Source organism: Haemaphysalis longicornis, unplaced genomic scaffold (genome assembly GCF_048455015.1).
Source record: "Haemaphysalis longicornis isolate Haplotype H1 unplaced genomic scaffold, Haemaphysalis longicornis Haplotype H1 scaffold_9, whole genome shotgun sequence".
NCBI classification, from domain to species: Eukaryota; Metazoa; Arthropoda; class Arachnida; order Ixodida; family Ixodidae; genus Haemaphysalis; species Haemaphysalis longicornis.
Genome location: NW_027526460.1, coordinates 148,294,905 through 148,318,635, shown reverse-complemented (window position 1 = coordinate 148,318,635; position 23,731 = coordinate 148,294,905). Strand labels below are relative to the sequence as shown.

Here is a 23,731-nt window from a genome sequence, read left to right as displayed (position 1 = left end):
TATCTCAGCCAGATCTGCTAAGTGAAACAGAGGCCGACCTTCTGGACGGCCTGAAGGATCAGGGCGTAACAGCTGTCAGGAGAATCACCATCCGTCGCGACAATGTAGAAATACCAACAAAGCACGTAGTCTTAACATTCAGCAGTTCAAAACTTCCTGAGCACATCAATGCTGGTTTCATTAGGTGTGGTGTACGTCCGTACATACCTAACCCGCGCCGCTGCTACAAGTGCCAGCGGTTCGGGCACGCTACGACTTCTTGCCGCGGCAAACAGACCTGCGCAAAATGCGCCGCACACGACCACCCCACTGAAAATTGTGACTCCACCACCTTCACCTGCGCAAACTGTCAGGGGCCGCACGCGGCATGGTCCCGCAGCTGTGAGAAGTTTCACCAGGAGAAGAAGATAATTCACGTAAAAGTAACCGAGAACATCTCCTTCCCCGAGGCGCGAAAGAGGTTCGCCTCTTTCCCCCTGGGGAGGTACGCCGACGCAGCTCGCCGGGGGGCGGAGCGGCGTCTTGTTTCGGCGGGGACCCAGTACCGCGAGTCGGACTTGGTCCCGCCCCCGCCCCCCTCTGGGTTGCCTCAGGCAGCCCAACCCGCACCGCTCGCTGAGCCAGCAGCGGCTGTGGTGGCAACCACGTCTCGTGGGGATGCTGCTGCACCCACTGTTTCCTCCTCTCCACCGGCCCGAAGCGCCTGCGAGGCCCCGGAGGAGATGGAGCTGGAGGAAACCGCAGCAGTTCCCACCTCCGCCGCACCGCCTGTGCCACCCGGGGCGCTCCTGACGCCCTCGGCGGTCGCGGCCAAAACGAAGGGCACCGCAAAGGGTGCCCAGTCCAAGTCTAGGGGGCCCAGTCCGCTGGGCACCCCCTTGCCCTCAGATGACGACCTAGACGTCGAGCCGTTCCGGCATGCACCACAGCGGAGGGAACGGGCTCCGGCGTCCAGGTCAGTAGACAAAATGAAAAAGCCCCTTCCAAGAGTACAAGCCCCGAAAGCCGACACGTAAACACACACATACTCCAGTAGATCTAAACTTCAATAATGGGAAGAGAAAATATCATACAATGGAACTGCAGAGGCCTTCTTAAAAATCTTGATGATGTTTATGAGTTACTGCATTCCAATCAGCCAAGTGTCATGTGTGTACAAGAAACACACTTAAATTCCAGACATACAAACTTTTTGAATAGTTACCAGGTATTTAGGAAGGACAGGGTTGATGGTGGTACATCTTCCGGGGGTGTGGCCATCATTGCCCGAAAGTCCTTGGCGTGTCATTCTATCCTGTTACAGACCGTCCTTGAGGCTGTTGCCATTCGTACCATAATTTTCAATAGGCTAATAACTCTATGCTCAGTTTACATCCCTCCTGATTTCCAGCTCTTGAGCTCGGATTTCGAGGGCCTTATGGATCAGCTACCCACACCTTTCATTCTTTTAGGCGACCTCAACGCACATAACTCTCTTTGGGGCTCTGCTCGCACAGATGCCCGAGGTCGCCTTATCGAAAAATATCTAACATCTTCGGGAGCATGTCTATTCAATACAAACAAGCCTACATACCATAATATAGGACACAATAGTTATTCACACCTCGATTTGGCGATTGGCTCTGCAGTACTCTTTCCATCTCTAGAATGGGACGTTGGCACTAACCCATATGGCAGTGACCACTTCCCAACCACATTAACATACTTAGGTAAAGGCCCGAGCAGTCCATCTTCCCATAACAGGTTCAATGAAGATAGAGCGAACTGGAGTACATTTACAGAAACATCTAAACTACACCACACATCCATTGAACACCTACACGTTGAAGAAGCTACCCAACTCCTCACGGCGCACATCCTCGACGCCGCTGAGAAGTCCATTCCCCACGCCTCTGGTGCTCCGTGCAATCAGAGGAGGCCGTGGTGGAATGAGGACTGTAGGCGGGCGCGAGAGGCCCAGAACAAGGCGTGGGGTATCCTTCGACGGTACCCCACGTCGGGCAACCTTATTTTGTTCAAACGGGCCAAGGCGTTAGGAAAACGTGTGCGCCGTGAGGCAAAACGAGAGAGTTGGCGCACCTTCCTTACATCTATTAACTCGTACACAGACACACACAAAGTCTGGACACGAATACGAAAACTAAAAGGACAACAGACACACAGCCTGCCCCTGGTTAGTACAACAGGGGACACACTGGAAGACCAGGCTAACACACTTGCACAACACTTTCAACACGTTTCCAGCTCTGCACACTACACAAACACTTTCCTGAGACATAAAACCACTTGTGAAAAGAAGTACTTACATGATAATAACAGGTCAAAATCTGGTTACAACTCTGAATTTACTCTTTATGAGCTGAAGGCTGCCCTGAGCGCATGTAAACCTTCAGCTCCAGGCGCAGATCAGATTACATACACAATGATACAACACCTACACCCAGATACTCTTGAAACACTCCTACACTTATACAACAACATATGGCTGTCGGGGCACATTCCGAAATCTTTGAGGGAGGCTGTTGTAGTGGCGTTCTTGAAGGAGGGTAAGGACCCGTCTTCTCCCGCCAGTTACCGACCCATCGCCCTCACAAGCTGCCTGTGCAAGCTTCTCGAGAAGATGATTAACAGGAGACTCGTGTACTTCTTAGAATATAATGGTCTTCTCGAGAGCTGCCAGGCCGGCTTCAGGGTGGGGCGATCCACAAACGACCAACTCGTCGCCCTTGAGTCGTATATAAAGGATGCCTTTGTCCACAAACAGTTTTGTGCTACGGTCTTTTTTGATCTCGAGAAAGCCTACGATACCGCTTGGCGATACGGGATACTTTGCGACCTAAAAGCCTTCGGTGTCTCGGGAAATATGTTTAATACACTTCGTAGCTACCTGGCGGAGCGAACCTTTCGTGTGAGAGTTGGCACTGCCCTTTCAAATGTTTTCCTGCAGGAAAACGGCGTGCCTCAAGGCGGCGTTTTGAGCTGCACATTGTTCATTGTCAAGATGAACTCACTTCGAAAGGCGTTGCCACGAACCATTTCCTGTACAATATATGTAGATGATGTGCAAATTTCTTTTAAATCATGCAATATGTCAATCTGCGAACGCCAAGTCCAGCTTGGTGTCAACAAACTAGCAGGCTGGGCAGATCAGAACGGTTTTAAGCTGAACCCAGTCAAGAGCACTTGTGTTGTGTTTTCCAAAAGGCGTGGGATCAGGCCAGATCCAGACATCAAACTGAATGGTGTCTCGATTCCGGTCAAAAAAGAACACAAGTTCCTCGGTATAATTCTTGATGAAAAACTTTCCTTTATTTCTCATCTGAAACAACTAAAACAAAAATGTCTTAAAACAATGAATATCCTTAAGGTTCTCTCACACCAATCCTATGGTTCCGATAAAGAACTCCTGCTGCGCTTGTATACTGCTTTGGTTGGGTCTCGTTTGGACTATGGCAGTGTGGTATATGGGTCGGCGAGTAAAACAGCATTGCGAATGCTTGACCCAGTACTACACTTGGGGCTACGGCTTGCGTCGGGTGCTTTTCGCACTAGCCCTGTCGAGAGTCTATATGTTGAATGTAATAAGTGGAGCCTTGAGAACCAGCGAACGTACATGGACTTGCTTTATGCTTTTAAAATTTCATCTCAGAATAACCACCCTTTTTATCCTGTCCTTAACGATACATCCACATCTGTGCTGTTTGTAAATCGCCCGTCCATTACTCCGCCTTTTTCACTTCGAGCGAGAGAGCGAGCCTCGGATCTGAGTGCTTCGTTTTTAGACGTGTACAGGTCATCCTCTTTAAACATTTTACCGCCTTGGCAAGTTCGCCCTGTGTCCTGTGACCTTTCTTTTATAAAGCTTGACAAAAATCGGGTACCGCGAGCTGCAATACTTCAGCACTTTCTTTCTTTGCAGTTCAAATACCCACGTGCTGAATTCTACAGTGACGCTTCTAAAACCTCCACTATGGTGTCGTGCGCTGCTCATGGTCCAAATTTCAATGCAGCCCGAACCATGAGCGTGCACACAACAATTTTTTCAGCAGAGGCGTACGGAATTTTACTGATTGTACGACATATCCTTGAAAATCAAATTCCCAATTCTATCATCTACACAGATTCTTTGAGTGTTGTTCGCGCATTATCATCGCATAAACCCCCCAAAAACCACATAATTAATCTTGTATTCAACACTATCATGTCGGTGTATGCGGAGGAGCATCGGCTGCTCCTCTGCTGGGTCCCAGGACACGCTGGGATCGCTGGGAACGAGTTGGCGGACGAGAGGGCCGGTGCTGCTGCACTCAGGAACACTGTCGACATAACAAGCGTACCATATACAGACCTCAAGCCTCACATAAAACAGCACCTGCGCAGAACATGGCAAACACACTGGGACGAACAGACAGACAACAAACTACACTTAATAAAGCCACACTTGGGACGGTACACAACTGACTCACACAACAGACACACAGAAGTCGCCTTGGCAAGGCTACGGATAGGGCACACCCATGCGACGCACTCGTATCTGCTGACGGGATCTCCTAGACCCCAGTGCGGCAGGTGCGGAGAGGCCCTATCCGTAGTGCACATACTAATCACATGCAAGGCACTTCACACAACACGACACAAACATTTCAGAGAACTCTACAGACAACATCTCCCCCTACATCCATCGTTTTTCCTAGGTGATGACGCCATTGTTTCCGTGAAACGTGTGTTTGAGTATTTGTCCGACGTCAAGTTTTTAAACCTCATTTCCTATCACGCATCATGAAATCTGGCCCTTTACACCAGCCATCCTCACTGTCTTTTATTGATTTTACTTTTGTTCTTGCTTATTGATTTCAGTGTCTAAGTTCTCACCTCTCATATTTAACCACTGTTTTGGCGCTCTTTGCCCTAGTTGGCCTTGCGCCATTAACATCCAACCATCATCATCATACTTTGCTCGCCACACGTTCTACCTGCGATGGAGCCCTCCGCTACACTACCCCTTTGCATGCCTATACAATTACAAAAAGCTTAGCATAGGTGTAACAATGTGCATATCCTCGAGGCAGTGGGTCGCGCATATTTAGCATCGTTGTGAAGTGCGTTCCAATTGGTTTTTCTTTGGTGCTTGCCCTCACGAACTGTTTAAGCGTTGCTTCAGTGACAACAGGATGGACTTTTGAATTTTAAGCCTGCCTGGGTGTCCCTTACGAAAAAAGTGGCGGCGGCGCACCCAAAATGTGGTCACAAAGTACGTGATCATTCTTCGCGGATCCCGTGCCCGCAAAAATGGAGAAACCGGGAAAAAATATTGGCGACACATTAGTATCGTACGAATCCAACTAATCGCCATCCAACTTTTAAAATCAGTTTCTGACTTCCGGCATATGTCTTCATGCAGTACACGTTTTTTTTTTCGCGGGTGCCTCTGCAAAACTCATTCAATTTTGAAAGAACTTCTCTTTCACAGCATGTATGGCACAAATGCTTTAGAAGGAATTGCTTTGCCAAGCCCCATCCATATACAGTGGGCTTCGGCATGGAAAATTGGAATGCGTCATTGCATTTAGACGATCTTTTTTTAGGTGTTTAGTTAGGACCAAGAATGTATTCTAAATGCTTGTCGACACATGACATGACATGAAACTTACCTGTGCGAGTCGGTTTCAAAGCTTCCTGTTCTGGTTATCTCTATGTAGTCCATAAAGCAAGTCTCGTGGTTGTCGCTCCTGATGTCAAACCAGCCAGTAAAGGTGAGTTTGATTCTCATTTCGGGTCTGGTCTAAAATGAAACACATTGCAAGCGCGCCTTTGAATATTCGTTGATGAGGCGTTATAAATTATTAGGTAAAACAGGCAAGACATATTCGTTAGTATGAAACGTTCCCCCAATAGCTGAGTCTGTGTGACTTTGAAAACATACTACACATTCTTGACAGCAGGCGTGGCGGTGGCACGGCACTGCAGAGCCAAGCGCGTGTACCTCATTTAAAATGCTTTGGGATAACACTGAAAGGCGGGCTAGTTGGTGACAATTCATAGCTGTAACTTTTGCGCACAAAAAACAAGGACTAAACGGAGACACGAAGACCAGCGCAGACTAACAACTGAAATTTTATTCATCACTCAACACATATATACCCTCTTTGACATCACCCGCGCATGCTCAAAAGTGTACGCATCTCGTCATACACACAAACACAAGAAAAAAACACACTGTAACATTTGCATTATCTCATGTCATCTAACAACTTATTTTCCTTATCCGACAGGGCTACTGACGGTTTACTTATGCACTTTCCTTTAATTTCGACATCTGCCAGGCTTCCACTATCTCTCTTGTAGTCCTGTCTTGGTGGTGGAACTCCGTCGTCGCTAGGTCAAACAACGGCTCGCACTTCTTTGTTGTGCACTGCGCATTGTGCGCAGCCAGATGCGTGTATAGCCGACCTTTGAGGCTGGACATGTGTTCCCTGAGCCTTACATTTACGCATCTGCTCGTTTGCCCAACGTACTGGTTCCCACATGTGAACGGAATCTTGTACACAACGTTTTTTCTGCATTCCAAAAATTTGTACGTGTGACGCATAGTACATTTAGTAGTCTTGCTGGTGGCCCTTTCTTCGTACAGTCTGTTAACCGCCGGGCACACGCGTCCCACTTTGTTTTCGGCAGAAAAAAACACATTCACGTTCTACCTGGCAGCGGCTTTTTTGAGCCTGTGAGACAAACCGTGCACGTAAGGAATTACTGACATGCTCTTGTCCTTGTTTTCGGCTCTTTTTTCTTTCTCCTTACCTTCCATTTTTACTCGTATTTAGTAGCCTTTCGCTAACTCTTAGAACATCGCCGTTGGGTACCCTGCCTTTTCAAGACGGTGCCTCTGCGCACCAAACGCTTCTTCCATTCTGTGTTTGCAGGTTTTGTCGAGAACGGATTTCAGACACCCCATTACTATCCATTCTTAACTATCCTTGAGTGGCCAGACGTGTACTCTAAGAGTGGTTTCTCCGTGCGTGGTGAATACTGCCAACACAAGTGGTGTTCTTTGAACTGCACATCCAGGAATTGTAACGATTTTTCTTTTGGCATCTCATATGTGAAGTTTAGCCCTCCCCCTCCTAAGGTGAATATGTCAACTACCTGGGCACTGAACGTTTCTATTTCTGTGCAGTTGCCTAGTACCAAATAATCGTCAACATATCTGAAAATTCTGAGCACCCTTCCCTCTAACTCTGCTTTCACAAGTCTGTTCACCTTGCTCAAAAACACTGCACTGCACTGCACTGCACTGCACTGCACTGCACTGCACTGCACTGCACTGCACTGCGCTGGTCTTCGTGTCTCCGTTTAGTCCTCGTTTTTTGTGCGCAAAAGTTACAGCTATGCTTTGGGAGGTAATATCACCGGTAAGACATTTGGTGCCTAATTCCTATTTGATAGAAATCAAATTGGCCGCGTGATTTTCCGTGCGTTAACAAATCAAGGTTTGTCATCTATAGCAAGAAATATATCATTTTTTCATGACATATTAAAACCTCAAGCATTTTTACGCCTTGATGGTCAAGTAAGAGTAGCTGATATACTATCATTAGTTTTTGCTGAGGGAGCGTAGCAGTTTACAACCCTATTCCTAGGTTATATAACTTCCAAGAAATTCTTGTTTGTCAAACATTCATTGCTAAAAAACACTTAAGTGGTGGAAGCGAAGGGGGCTAAACAGCCAAAACCATGGCTTCCCGACGATTGAGTTTGTAGCCATGGCTACAAATTTGCCCTTCGAGCGACTACAGCTTCGTGAGTATGGCGGGCATTACGGAGACGGGCAGTATTCGAGCCTCGTCCAAGACGGCCACAGTTCCTAAGGAACGTTCAACCTGTCACACCTTTGACTTTGATAAATTTACTTTTATCCTTTAAACCGCTTAATCCATTTCTGCGGACACACAACATTACTATAACCATTGTATCTTATTTTTTAAGGCGTCTCGCAGCTCCACCATGAAGAAAGTCTGCACGCTGGCGTGAGGGAAAATTTAATTTTACATAATTATTCCTTGCATAGGATATTATCTATTTTTGAAACAGTGGCGAAAATCATGAGTAAAATTTGAAAGCAAATGTCGAAACTTTTTCTCGAACTCTGACTTTTTTTGGAAGTGTGTACGCTATTCTTTATTAGTGACGTTTTACTCCTTTGGCGCTTGCGTCGCAAACACATTACAGCCATTCTATTTTCACTTAGTTCCCATCACAACGCCTAGGTATGAGAAGAATGTCGTGCTAATTTCAAGTCGATGTGTCCCTGTATTGCTTTTCAAAAGATATAGATTTCAAGGCTTCTGCAAGAAATATTTTGCTTGGTCTTCAATAAAAAAATATCGGTGTTCCATTGCTTCGATGACAGTCAGCCCCTTTCCTCTGGCGGCCAGTATTTTTAATACTGTTCGGCCGCTTCAACACGCAAGTGCCATTTCTTATTCCGTAAAATCAAGGGCAAATTAGTTAAAAATGCATTTGCGTTTACCTCAATCCGCCAAACACACAGCCTGTGTGCCCCGTAGCTGTAAGGGTAGTCCGGGCTTGTGATGAAGGCAGATCGCTGGTCCCTGAATAAACCACCGCATGGCGACTGATAGAGTCTGACGCGGATTCTGAACCCTCGGTCATGTCCGGTCGCGTCCGTGTACATCCGCATCACAATGATGCTGTCCTCCATTAGGAAGTTGCGGCCGCTCTGAGGACCGCAATACCTGCGTTCAGTGAGAGCACGAACCGAATTGAAACGCCAACTTTCTGCCAAAAAGGCCCCAAAATGTGGTGTACTTTATCTACAAAAGAAATTGTGCGCACGAAAGCATCTACTAGCGTTTACCATGTGACCGCCTCATTTGACTTGCGCTTACGCGAATTCTTCGATGAGCAGAATGCAACAAAAGTTTGTCACAGCATTTAAGCTAGGTGTAATTACGTAACCACAAAGAATAATGAATACTTTTGTTTCGATTGGAATTTTCGTGAGATGAGCTATGTGAATCTGAACCTCGGTTCTTCCAACTAACGCCATAAAAAAGCATTGCAATATTTTGCTAACTTTTAAATAACCGCGTCCTCAGTGTTGAGGTCGCTCTACTGGCCTTTATTTTCCCGTTACGTAGCTTAATTCAATTCGCCATGCGGCCCTAAGACGCTCCCTACATGAAAAATTCCGTAATTTTATGAATGAGCCATTACGTTTATTTTTATGCACGTAACTTGTTCGATAGAATTCTGTGATAAAAAGCGTTTGACAATTCTTTATTATGCCAAGGTTGATGTTCTACTACAGCAATGCATACTTTCTGATTTGCTTGTTGTAAACGTACATATATAAATTCAAACAGTCCAGGACTGCCTGGAATGCATAATAAAAAGTGTAAGCCCAGGCAATTTCTATCTAAAATCGCTGAACAAGAATTGAAATGCGCATGCTATTTCACAGCTATGTCTTTTCACAGTGAATGCAATATGCGCTGAATTCCCAGCACGAACCACAGTAATGGTCGGTACAAATTATTTTTAAACAAATGAGAAAATGGAACGTTATTCCTTCTTTCTTTCCTTCCTTCCCTTCTTTTTTTCCTTTGTTCTAATCGCTCTGTAATTTTGAGTGCGTTTTTGACCAAATGGAAAGAAAAAAAAGCAGGAAACACTTTGGAACATCTTTTGAGATGTTAAGACACGGCAATGTGGTTATCCTTCGCGAGCTTGAAACTGGCTGGCCCTCCTGTCCTTACGCTCTCACTTCTCCGGTCCTGTCGACCAGGTCTAGGCCGTCCTTGTGACAGAAGGCGCTCCTCTCCATCAGGAACACCTCGAACGTTACCTGGATGCGAGCCTGCTCCTGGCGCACACGGCTGCCCAGCTTCACCTGCGTGTACCCACCACAACAGCATCGAGAGCATAACTCAGTGTCACCAGTGAGAGTTAAACGCGCCTTATCATCATCATCATCATCATCAGCAGCAGCAGCAGCAGCTTATCTACGCCCACTGCAGGGCAAAGGCCTCTCCCATTAACCTCAAATTATCCCTGTTCTGTGCTAACTGCAACCAATTTATCCCCGCAAACTTCTTTATCTCATCTGCCCATCCAACTTTCTGTCGCCCCTGCCACGCTTGCCTTCTCTAGGGATCCACTCTGTTACCCTTAATGACCAACGGTTAGCTTGCCTTCGTATTACATGCCCTGTTTACGTCAATCTCTTAATTTCTACTAATATGTCCTTAACACGCGCTTGTTCCCTAACCCACTCCTCTCCCTTCTTGTCGCTTAATGTTACACCTAACATCCTCCGCTCCATTGCCCGCTGGGTCCTCCTCATTTTAAGTTGAACTCTCTTAGTGAGCCTCCAAGTTTCTGCATGCTCCGTAGGTGAGTACCGGTAAGATGCAGCTGTCATACACTTTCTTCTTCAGGGACAATGATAGGCTGCCATTCATTATCTGAGAATGCCCGCCGAGTGCACTCCACCCCATTGTTTTCCTTTTAATCATCTCTGCCTCATGATTGGGTCAGGGGTCACAATTTGGCCTTAGTAAATATATTCATATGTTATTCGTGTATAAATATATTCATATTCATACCATCATATGTTATTAAATATGCTGTGTGCCGCTAAATCAGCTGCTTCCATCTAGCCTCGACGTCTTAACCCTACCCTCCACTTCAATCACCCAATAACACGCATGCCAATATGACGTGTTGCAGCTCCAACAGACCGTAGGTGCGTTTTTAGAAGTGAGTTCAGAAATTTTAAATTGAAGTCGCGTGTATTATGAAAGCTACATTTGTTAGTAGAGGGTTATAATGAACACCATTATCATTATTATTCTATAAGTTAATATTGACGAAGTCATAAAGTTTGAGAACATTCAAGCTACAACGGCAGGCTTGGTGAACCGCATAAATTTTAAATTTGCATAAAATTGCAGTGACGAATCATTTTAAAGCAGTTAACATTTAGAAGTTAAATATTTCGCGTGCTGAGCTTACAACAGATGTTTGCGTAATATTTGCATTGAATTTTAATTAGGCATAAAAGTAATACTGTAACTCCTATTCTCACGAAACACTATATCACATGAAATATAAACGCAATTTTTTTCAGTAGACGGTTACGAGATGCACCACTGCTAATCGGCACACTGCCATCTTTCAAGCTAGCGAGCAGCTAGATAAGGTCTTTGCTTCATTGTTCACCTTAACACGCTAATGCTGAATATGGGCTATCGTTAGCCAGCGTTGAGAGAGGGGCGGTCCGAAGAAGGGCAGTTTTTATCTTCCTCCAGTGTATATAAGGTCTCACTCTGTTCCCGCCGCTCGACACTTTGACATCACCTGGACGTGATCCCTTTTTTTTCATTTGCTGAGTGCTCTGTCATGCGCATTATTCACAGATTCAACCATGAAGTATCAGCCTACCGTACCCATCTGAGTTTATTTACTTCCCATCACAGGCAGCGTCCGGTTCGTTCAGAAACTATCCCCTCCGCCTTGATTGCCAGCAACCTTTCTCCGTACCAGCACACGAAAAGGGGACACACAAAAAATGGACACTACCCTTTTCACTCTCCTTATTTCGGACCCTGCTTCCAAGAATACATTTCGACCAACTCACCGGCATCGAATTTCTGTTGTCAGCAACCTCGACACTTCATCTTTGCAACGCGCCTCAAGAATTTGGAATAAAAAATAGATCTGCTAAATGAACCTATTTACTTCGATTACTTAATTAAATTCATTTCGAGATGAGTGGAAGTTACCAGAAGAATTATTAGTCGTCATTTAGTTCTAATGCGTATTTCTAAAATAGAATATTATCAAAAGTGGTACGGCTCCACCAGAATAGCATTATTGCGAACGCATAAAATACCGCGTTGACCAGAAATAACGGCGTCAGCGTTTGTAGTGGCTACTAAAGTCACACTACGTGCAACGCGTTTCTCATAACGCGTGATTCTGAAGCAAAACCCACCCGCCGCGGTGGCTCAGGGGCTAAGGCGTTGTGCTGCTGAGCACGAGGACGCGTGTTCGATTCCCGGTGTGGCGGCCGCTTTCGTGATGGAAGCGAAAAGCAAGAACGTCCGTGTGTGCGAGATTTCGGCGCACGTTAAAGATCCCCAGGCGGTCAAAATTTATCCGTAGTCCTGCACTTAGGCGCGCCCCATCGCCTGCGTTGCGTCTGTGCGTTAATCCCTACAATCAATCAACGAAATCAGTCAAAAAAATTGCGCCCACCTCCCCGCGAGGGGAACCCTGTGTAGATGCGACGCATCGTGGGGTTCACTTGGTGTTTCCGTTGGATTGATTCTGAAATCACGTGAAACGAGTCGGGAACGCGTATGATTATTATGTTTTATGATTATTATTATGTTTTATTGGCCAATCTTGGTCAATATCTCTAAGTGGTATGCTTGGGGCTTCGCTGTGGCAACGACCTTTACTCCATCATTGTTGCTGTAAGTGGGAGCTTCTTTTCTTTTATTGCAAGTGTTAATCATTGCCCCATCATGCGTTGTATCAGTAGCTTCTTGACGTATATTGAATGAGTCAAGGATATAAGGCGCGTTCGTAGCATTTGATTCTGTCTCAGTTTTCTGGCGCAGTGGGAAGAGCACCATGTACCTCGCGTTCCGCCCACAGCGTCGTGGGATCGAAACTGGGCCGCGCTAACTATTATTTTTTTTATAGTGTAGGGGGAGAGGTGCGGACAACGCCGTATGGAGGGACAAGGCGAGTGAATGAGATGCAGTCGCATCTAATAAAACCGAATTAAAGGAGCTGGCGGGTATGGGCAAAGCAACGCAGAAAAGCGGAGGAAGTTCCTGCTCTTCTCGCTCACCGGCGCAGCAGTCACCAGCGCGCCAAGCTGCTCAGCGACGTCGTCCAGTGGAGAATCCAGCAGTGTTCACTTAGTCTTTAGTGCTTTCACATTCACAACTCATGAGAAGTGCCGATAGTTGTTCTCGGAAGCGGGGGAGGAGGCGATGCCACATTTATTTTCATTAGGAGAAAGGCGAGGGGGAAATCGAGTTGGTGCTGGCCGCAGTACAGGCCGCCTGCAGGTTCCACAGCCGCCCGCGCCCGGGAGTTCAGGTGCTCTTGATCCTCTAAATAGATTTTTTAAACTAAAATGCATGTCTGACGCTGCCTTCCCGGGTGCAACCTGACCACGCCTTCCGTTGTCACAAATTGGAGTAAACTGGCGCACGTCAGTTGCTTATGCCAATGCAGCGGCAGGTCCGCCTGGTTGTCTAATGCCAGGCCGAATACCTTTACATCCTTCTTGCGCAATTTTCCCTCGGTACGCGCGTTTTTTTTTTTTTTTGTTGTTGTTGTTGTTGTTGTTGTTGTCAATGCGATCATGAACATGATCTGGGATTTTTTTTCAATGTCGTAAGGGCTTCTCTGTCCACATTTTCTACAAACGAACTTTTCTTAAGACAATGACGCAGGAAATTAGGCAGAGGCGCTTCGTATTCAACCATCGCTCTAATATTACGCTCACCTTTGCAGTCACCGTGAAAACGTCGCTGAAAGTAGCAACGCTTCTTAAAGTTGCTTCTTTCCTATACCGCAGGTTATCCTCTTTGCAGATTCTATGTGATCCGCGTTATTCACGGTCATCCCATGTGCTTTCTTGTGGAAATGGTGCCCCCCCCCGTGCGATACCACTTTGACGCAGTCGCGGCAGTGTCGCCAATAGTGCTTCCTTGTCAACGAACACGAACGATTGAAAGATAATTCATTGTTGCGCCTCATTGTGTGTTACAAAACAAATTTTCGAAGGGCTGCTTTCTGTAGGATAAATTTCGAAGCCCGTGGAATAGGCACCCACAGGGAAAAGACCTACTGAGCCTTGTTCGTTGTCCATCGCAAACAAACCACGCGAGCCGCGGGCTGAATTAAAAAGGAATAACGGAAAAGGCATGTTGTGGCAAGCATGGCAACTTGTTTGTCTATGTGATTTCTTTTTAACAACAGGCGAACTCGATGCTCATGAAAACTTTCTAACGTAGCACATCTTTATAGGATCACGGAAGTCCTTTTCTTTTTATTTTGAACATACTTGTTTCATGCCTTATAAGTGCGTCATACGGTACGGCCAAACATATTATTTTAGTCCTCATTATCTGCGAGATTGTTTACTCTTGCGAAATCCCCAAGCAAGCTATTTTTGCCCTATTTCTCATCTTGCAAAGATCCTCGCTTCAGACATGAACAGGCTACAGTTGGAAGCCAGATTCGCTGCGGGAACTGGCGGCCGTTGTGATGCCCGCGGGGCTTCGTGTTCATATACACCATAATGACAGCCCCATTTACAAACTTCCACGAACATATATGCCCTGTCTTGGGCAATGCATTTGTTTCAGATAAATGCTTGTCCACATTAGCAACGTCATGAAGGGCGAGCAGTTTTGTTTGTGCATGAAATTAAACAAAATGTAAATTTAGGTGCTCCCAAAACAAGTGCTGCAGTGGGAATAAAACCAAGGTGGTGTAGCCAACATGGCAATTGTCTATTATATTAATCTCGGCGGAAAATTTGATGGTATAAGCTGGAAGGTGCATTCCAGCAAGCAGTTGCAGTAGCGCGGCAGTATCACCCATGGAAACCCAGTTCGTGAAAACAGTCGATGCGCGTGGCACCTGAGCTTTCAAAATTTCTACATCGCCTGACAATTAAAATGTGCGCCATACCGAAAGGTACGCAATTCGGGTCTTTATTAGGAATCGTGCCCAAAACTGTGCGAAAATAAAGTTCTTCTAATTGCAGCTTTTCGACCAACAAATAATCAACATTTTATTTAAAATAAATTCACAGGTGGCCAGCTGTGAAAACTGCTAAAATTTTAATCAGAGCTGCTGCTTAGAGTCAACATATGGCGCATTTTTACTCACCTCAACTCTGTACATAATTTGGGTGTCGTTCGGGTAGTAGTCATCAGGATAGTTTGGGCTTTCGATGTACTCCTCTGGTTTTTCCGCAGTCAGTGTGATAAATTTTGTTGGTAGGACATTTACGGCCACTGAAAATGACCAAGCTTTAGCGACTTATGCGCACATATGGTGAAAACTAGTGCCATAAGATTTGCGTGTTGCCTTAGCCTTGAAGTAAAAATATACAGCGATGTTACCTGACATGACAGTAATGCTTTTTACCTCATTCTTATACATGCAAGAAAACGAATGCAAGTAAGCGCCATGCTTTTTGTGTTTTTATAGCTATTTTGCCACTGAACTTCAAGCCCTTGTGATCTAACAAAACTCCTATCATTATCGCAACAGTAATTCCTTGCTGTTTATAACCAAAGCGAAAGAAAGCGATATTTCTACTCCATGTCATTCATAACCAAGCGCAGTGCATTTACAGTAACGCCCGCTTATATCGGACACGAATATAACGAATTATTGCCTATATCGAACCCTTGTATAATTCTGCTAAACATTACATGCATTCAAAACTTTTTTATATCGAACGCGATTTTGCCCACAATGGATATATCGAACTCTCCCGCGCGGGATTTTACTCTCTCCTTAGGCATGTGGCAGGCTTTCCCGCAATACATTGGCGCGCAACGGTGTCGCTTGCGACTCCCGCGCGACCTCGGGCGCGTCCAAAACGGCCGCGGCAAAGTGGACCAGCTCCACGCATGCATGCCGTTGGAGCCGAAAGCGCCACATTGGGCGCTCCGGGCCGCGGTGTCACCGAACTTCAAGTCCGCGCCACTCGCTGCGCGCACTTGCTCGGTTCGCTGGGTTCGCCGTTATTCGCTTGTATCCATGCTTGTCTCCGCTCTGTTGAAGACGCCGAGGACTCCGTACCGCTTCCGAGCACGAGCGAAGCCGTCGCTGCCGTGGCCCTGCTACGGCGATACTGCAGTGCCATTGAGGGCAGCGGTCTTGTGCTTGTCGACTGTTTAGATACCGCGGAGAAAGCAGTCACCAGCAACGCGTTGCGCTCCAAGAACCAGGCTACTCTCACGCAGTTCTTCCGTCCCAATAAATGATTGTTTTCTTTACGAGAAAGCATCGTATCAATAGTGAACTGCAGGGTGGTAAGAGCTCAGCGTTAGCTCGTGACTCCGTCGGCAAGATTGCTCTCATGTAAGTTTTTTTGCTTCACTTTCTATATCGAATTTTCGCTATATCGAACTATTTCACAATTCTCGCGCTGTTCGATATAAGCGGGTTTTACTGTAGCTTAAGCTTGTAACTAATAAGGGGTTTTACAAAGGAACAAAGTTTTTGCCCCGGATCTAAATTATATCTTGATGCTTTCTTTTTAGTATGGCCCACCAAATTACCCCGTAATGTGTAAGAACCAAGTCCCAAACAAACGATTAGGCAATCTCAGAAACAGAGAAGCTGATGCTTCTGAGCTGGTAAATTAGAGTTAGTAAAGAAAGACACTGAATTTCATACCAGACGTGGGCCATGTGTAATATGCGACCTGGAAAGAAAAAGTGAACAGTGATAACGGTGCCTTTTGGGGCTGATACATGCGCAAGTATTCTTGTGTATTTTCATTTGTTTTTTTATTTAAACAATACTGCAGACTACTTAAACGGTCTTAGCAGGAGGGGCACAAAATTTTAAAAATAATATATACACACAATACAATACAGTACAATACAATACAATGCAGACAATACCAACATCAACAAAAATACATAGGACATTCGCAATAAAGAGCCAAGATAAAACGTAGAAATTCAAACAAGCGTGAACACAAGCATAACAAGTTTTCAAAATCTACTTCAAAAGAAAGAAAAACATGGTCATCAAGTGAAAACCACAGAAGTTTCAATATAATTATATGCGTCAGCCATTTGAAATGCACTAAATGGGTAAATATTGATGTTTTACCGTAAGTGGGATGCAGATTCTTTTTATGGTTTAGCGTGGTCGGCTGCATTACGATTTAATGGCCTGACAGGGCTAGTCTATGACTGTATTTTCATAATGATTTTACAGCAACTATTCTCTGTGCCCTGTTTCTTCTGTTTTACTTACGTAACTACAAAAAATTCTAAATTGCTCTGAATTTGGCATTCTGCGGTAGTCGCTCGACTTGAGGATAATGTAAAAAAACCCTTATATATTGGTGCGAGAAAGATAGCGCACAAAACAAACAAAGCAGTCACCACTTTCATACACCACACCTTATCCACGAGGACAGGGGCAGCGAGCGATGGTTTTTAAATGTTCAGCAGAGAAGTCTTAAGCTAACGTCTGCAGGGCTGATGGCCACGTTTTTTTTTTCACGGGTTAACATTGTGAAAAATTGTTTTGTAATGTTTCTACAATCACGAAACTTTCACTCGAAAAAAAAAACAATGGAAAATCTGCTACATCATGTAACGGTGGTGCTCTGATCACAGGCACGTGTAACAAACCATTTGCATAAGAGGAAGCTAAACTATTACTTTGTCCGGGGCAAATCCTTTGCAAAACGTCTCTCATAATCATTTACCAACAGTTGTTACGACATAGAACCAGCGTGGCAGCCTGTTTCAACGTGAAACCTGAGCAAACTTTCGGGAACATATAGGTGAAGCTGTGACGTCACCTCAACGGAGGTTAATGTGTGTGCAAAGCGCAAACCGACCGACATCCACTGCTGGAACAAATGTCGCAGGGGAGCATCTCGAGAACCTTACTTCCACGAATGGACACAATAAAAAAATTCCCCCGCATTTCCCCGAATGGGAGTATGGAAAACACCAGCACCTGTAGGGTATGCGCCGGCTGTGCCTCATGTTTCGTTTTGAGGTGTCATGACGCTCAGTGGTACCCGCAACTTGGCACATAACGAGCAAAATTAGTGCTTTGCAACAAGCACTGGGTTCCAGAGTTATCTCATTGTCGTGTTAGGGCTAACGTCCAACGTTCAGGCTTAACGTTAGGTAACGTTCCAGTTAAGCCTCGCCACGTGTCAACAAGTGCCATAATCATTGTGCGTCAAGTTGCGGGTTACGGTTGATGACGTCGGCTTTAGCGCATGATGTTACGCTTGAAAGCATGTCCGTAGCATGCCTACATGACCAGCTATATGGGCGGCGGACCGAATTTATCGCAATTGAGTTATAAATGTAGCATACGCGAGTATTTGTGAAACAGGTTTTATGAATTAAGCTTGAACTAAACAGCTTATGAATTAAACTGCCTACATTGAAAGCCTATTCTGGTTTGCAGGCCAACTGTAACTGGCACGCATATTTTAAGGCTACGTTTAGCCAAAAAGGTACGCGTTACGATCGTTCAACATCCATTATTTCGCCTAGCGGCTGTGTTACATGAGAAACGGGGGTTTTCCAGCAGGTTTGAAGGTTGCCAAGGTATTTTGCTGACAAGTGAAGAATCGAGCTTGATAAACGCCGCACACTGCATGGTCACGCGCACCTTGAGTCCGGTTCTGAAGCTTCTATTAACGAGGTCATCAGGATTCCGTGCTTCGCAATAACACGTTTCATCATCACGTGAAATCGGTTCGGAAAAAGGAACTACAGGTACAGTGGAACCCCAATAATACGACTTTCAAGGGACCGCGCGAAAGCGTAGTACGACCGGGGTGATGTATGACCGCGGTGCAAGTAGATGTCTGCCTAGTAAATGGTATCACGCGACAGTTGGGGTAAAAAAATTCCCCCGCATTTCCCCGAGGGGGAGAATGTGAAAGTGCGAATGCACGGTTGTCGGCCCGCTTGCGGCGCTTGCGCTCGGCCCCCGCAGCCCACCGCCTCGCCGCCTTCTCTTCCATCTCTTCCATCGGGTTTGTAGTATCACGTGTACACCACGCAGTTATCAAGCCGCTATAACGCCGCTGAGTCGCCAACGCACGCCGCTGACGACGTAGTTTGAATGCGTTAAAGATATAAGGCGCGTCACTAACACTGATATCAGCGTCGCGTCCGTGGCTTGGTCGGTAGAGCGTCGCGCTGCGGCCGCAAAGTCCTCGGATCGAAACCTGGCGCCGGATGCTGTTTCTTTTTCAAATATAGAGGAGCACTGCGGACGCCGACGCCGCCGACGCCGCCGCCGCCGGCGGTGGATGGTTTGGGGTCGCTTATAAAGTGCATTCGCACTTAAAAGTGCGAAGCACGGGGTGATGCTATGAGGGGACTCGCACTAGACTAAACTCGACGCGCTCTCAACCGCTATTTATACGGACCTCGACACGCGCTCGACCGCACCTGCGCTAAGCCTGCGCTCGACTAAGCCTACCGCGGTCGCACGTGGAGCCCGCCGACACAATGGGAAGGGAAGAGGAGGAGCGCACCGCACCGCAGCGCACCGCAGCTGCGAAGCGCCGACCGGAGTGAAGGGAGAGGAGGCGCAGTCACGTGAGAGAATGCAGAACTAGCGGGTTTGTAGTATCACGTGTACACCACGCAGTTATCAAGCCGCTATAACGCCGCTGAGTCGCCAACGCACGCCGCTGACGACGTGCGTTAAAGATATAAGGCGCGTTACTAACACTGATATCAGCGTCGCGTCCGTGGCTTAGTCGGTAGAGCGTCGCGCTGCGGCCGCAAAGTCCTCGCATCGAAACCTGGCGCCGGGTGCTGTTTTTTTTTTATATATATGGTGTAGTGGCCTGGCTGGCGCGCCGAGAGAGGGTGTTGCGAGCTGGAGAGCAGTAAAGGGGCTTTAGGAGAGTAGGCGAGGGGGGAGAGGGGGCGCTATGCGAGCGCCCTCACGCGTCGGAAATCCGGCGCCGTTGCTAGGCACGGTAGCTAGCTCCGTTGCTAGGCTGCGGACGGAGGACGGCGGTGGAAGCAGGAGTAGGCCCGACTAAGTGCTTCGCACTTGAAACTTGGCCGCGTATCTGCTGAATTCTCTACAAATGTCGTCATCGAAAAACGGTCTTCTGACACCTTTTCAATGTAACTGCCCTTGCTTTCCCTCTGTTCTCTCCCCCGCCCCTCTTATGCAGTTCCCCTCCCGTGTCTCTCCTCCCATGATAAACGAAATGCGGGTTTGCTCAATTTAATTCAATTTTCCCGCCTTCGCAGGTTTCGCACGCCATCTGCAGCGACCCATTGTTACTGTAGGGCTTGGGGCGGCACGGCAAACTGAAGCGCGAACTTTTTTTTCAGTCTTTGAGTAAAACATTTCTAATGTCTTTCTATTTTATCTCGAAAAATACGTCCCGCATCTATTTTAAATTAAAGAACCCTGCCTACACTCTTAGCCAAAAGGACAACAAAAGGAGTAACTACAGCCGTTAGCCCTCGCGAGCGACCGTTGCTGCTCAAGAGGAGCAACTATGGGAGCGTGCGTGCCGTGTGCATAATTCACGGAAAACATGTTCGACCCCGCCGATCTAGAGAGCAACGGGGGTACGAAAAGCCGAGCAGTTACTCCCCCCTGTAATGGCATCGCTGCAATGCGATCTGCCGAATATGTCTGTTGTTTCATGATTTGCGAACAAACTTAGCTGCCAACACAGAATCTTTTATATAGTGCAAATAGGAACAAATTTTAGTTTTACAAATAACAAAAAAGCGCCTTGTCTAAGTGAAGAGGCGGCTCGTGGCACGTAGCGTCGATGTGCGATAGACAAACGCCTCTTGTTCACGTTAATACGAAGTGTCACCGTCACGCACCAAGATCTCTCGAGCAATAACACAGGCAAATGAAAGACTCCGCGCACATTACATAGGAAGGCAGGTGTTAGAAAAATCGATAACCTGATTCACTAAGTCTAGTGAATACAAATGTTTATACCGGTTGACAAACTTCAACAACAACATAACAACAACGGCAAATCGTTAGTCCGCACTTCAGGTAAGCGCTTTGCTCTTAGCTTTCATTAGTGGGACATAAATGCCTTTCGTACAAAAGCAATGACAATGCCGCAACAACCGTAAAACCCGGTTGCATTTTCCAGCCCCATCTACGAAGGAAAGTTTGACATCCACCTGAATACAGCCATACGGCTACAAAGGAAAGCTACAAAGGACCAGGACAAATTTTTCTTCAACTGCGAAGTTTCTGAGGAAGCTGTATTATAGCTTTCCTTTGTAGCCGTATGGCTGCATTCAGGTGGATGTTAAACTTTCCTTCGCAGTAACTTACTCCACCTTGGGGATTTCCCCTAAATCTGGTTGATAAACACTTGACCTTTACATCGAGTTGTTGATCAATTCGTTCGCGTGCTACAAAAGACTAGCCTCCTGGTTAGCTCAGTTTGTAGAGCGACTGCTCCGGTTAAGCGGTGGTCCCGGGTTCGAATCCTGGACCAGGACGAATTTTTCTTCAACTGCGAAGTTTCTGAGGAAGCTGTATAGCTTTCCTTTGTAGCCGTATTGCTGCATTCAGGTGGATGTCAAACTTTCTTTCACAGAAACGTACTCCACCTTGGGGATTTCCCCTAAATCTGGTCGATTAACAGCCCCATCTACCAACGCTAGTTGAAGTCAGCAGCGCCGCAATTTGTTTCGTCTAAGCAGAAACATGAGCCCTGTCCTCCTATTATTTCTCTCGCACAGACAACCATGAACTCGCACAAATGAGACCAAAGAAATTTGGGTACGCTGCGAACTTTAGGAACTTGTTATTTTTTGCTGAAGCGGATGCGTCGTTAGAGCGCTCAGCCTCCTGCCACGACGAGTGTGGTTGGTTTTATTTTATTTTACGAGGAAAAATTATGCTTGTGAGCGCCTAATCGCAGTCGAAGCTCAGCAATAATGTCTAGGTTAGCAGCGCGTAAAGGGCAAGCTGTTGCATCGCTATGAACTCCGGCAGCAGCAATAAACGCAACGACGGCAAGTTCAGAGTACCAAACGTTTTGTACTTAACTACCCATTTTTTGCCCAATTCTCCGTCTGGTATTATGGTCAAGTTCGTAGCTCGTCGAGCTGGTGTTACGGGGGTACAGTGGTTCGATTCCCCACCAGCGGGTTTTCTTTTTGTCGCCGTTCCTATCTCGTCTCCGTGGGGGTAACAGAACTCAGCAACCATTTGTCCGTTGAGGACGAACGGTTGGGGGAGTAACTGTTCGTCTGCTTGTATTTACTCCCGTAGGGGGCTAATGGTTGTGGCAACCCAGTTAGTCCCCAAAAAGAGCAATAGCACTCCCCTGTTGCTCCTTTTGGCTAAGAGTGTAGTACCACTTCAGTACTGATGTTCTGCCTCAAATACACCCGATGTTTTCTTTGCGCTGAACCATATTGTCAATTATGAAGCATGCTACTTGATTTAGGGGTTTGGAAAGACTTGGACTACATATACTTCTTGACCCCGAAGGCGCCCTGCAAAGAGTCCGAGCAGCCCTGCGCTACGGTCTTCTCCTCCGACTTGTGACAGAAATTCGAGAATTATTTCACCAGGCCGTCATAAAAGGCCATAACATTTTATTTCAGTAACCGCCAAGTCCCTGTGCAATAACCGCCAATGTTTTGGCTGATGCAGCTGCCCGGACAGACCATGACAGTGAATCTTGCTTCCGCTTTCGAGGGCTGGTGCAGCTGGGGTGTTTCGTCAGTTCGCGCGCACGACCTCCATTACTCAGTGGAATACACCGGACTTTGTTCATCCGCGCTTCCACAACCAGGTCCCTCTACTCCAGCGCCGTCTTCCGTGTGGGCTGTTTCGATCACAGTTTACTTTGAGGACTGTGTTAGGAGTGGCCTTCACGAGAGACTACTCGTTCCTCATGGGGATGGCCAGTAGTGCCCACTGCGACGGCTGCGAGGTTGAAGAGACAATCGAACATGTGCTTTGTTGTTGCCACCAGTATTCATCGGAAAGACGTGCTTTGGCCACCGAGCTCAGCCGATTGGACAATCAACCGTTCAAACTAGACCCTATTCTAGGACATCGTCCCCTACAAAAGACTTCTCAGAAAGCAACAAAAGCCCTTCTGCGTTTCATGAAGGACACACGTTTGGATGAAAGACTATAGTGCCCAGGGACTAAAGTGTGTGAGCGGCCCCGCTCCTATCCTCTTTTTTTCGCCTGCCCTCTCTTTCATCCCCTGAACACCATTTCCCCGGTGTCGAGTTGCAATACGGGCTCTAAGCCTGGATAACCTCTCGGCCTTTCCGTTCGTTGTTCTCCTCCTCCTCCTGCTACTCCTTCCGGAGTTGGGCCGGGGGGGCTGAATCGGGTAACAGACAGACAGACAGAGACCAAATTTTTTTCGTTTGAGTAGCCCAAGAAAGACTATCATCTTTCAGAACTCTGAGGGAGATATAAATGCGAGAGTATTAATATCCAGTCGAACGCCCCCGGGTGTCATTCAGATTTAGCGCTACGAGCAATTGAAGCTGCTACGCTAATGCGCGAAGTCAGCTGGTCGCGTGCTTGATATGCCATCACCAAACCTTGCGCTCGCAACCACAGCTGAACTCTAAGCTTTCCGCCTGGCCTTGCCTAGTATTGCGGTATCTTACTTCTGTTTTCTTTTTGCTTTTTTGCCTATTTTCCCTTTCCCACGTGCAGGATAGCAAACTAGGCTCTAGCCAGGTTAACTTTCCTGCCGTCCTTCTACACACTTCCTTGCTACTTCTGTTTTCAAGACGATGGACTTGCTTGGGCTAGTTACGCCCGAGAATTTTGTTGGTCTGTCTGTCTGTCTGCCTCTCTGTCTGTCTGCCTGTCTGCTTGTCTGTCTGTCTGCCTGTCTGTCTGCCTGTCCGTCCGTCCGTCCGTCCGTCCGTCCGTCCGTCCGTCCATCCGT

General features: G+C 46.8%; 1 protein-coding gene across 1 annotated transcript in view; it reads right to left on the bottom strand.

Moving 5' to 3' along the window:
- Positions 1-23,731, bottom strand: part of LOC144151356 (proclotting enzyme-like) — a 73,945-nt gene that overhangs the window by 36,319 nt on the left and 13,895 nt on the right. The window contains exons 2-6 of the mRNA XM_077682377.1: positions 16,468-16,495; positions 14,944-15,071; positions 9,777-9,910; positions 8,528-8,753; positions 5,652-5,782 (exon numbers count right to left, since the gene is read on the bottom strand). Coding sequence (XP_077538503.1) covers positions 5,652-5,782; positions 8,528-8,753; positions 9,777-9,910; positions 14,944-15,071; positions 16,468-16,495 — 647 coding nt within the window. The remainder of the gene's footprint in view (positions 1-5,651; positions 5,783-8,527; positions 8,754-9,776; positions 9,911-14,943; positions 15,072-16,467; positions 16,496-23,731) is intronic.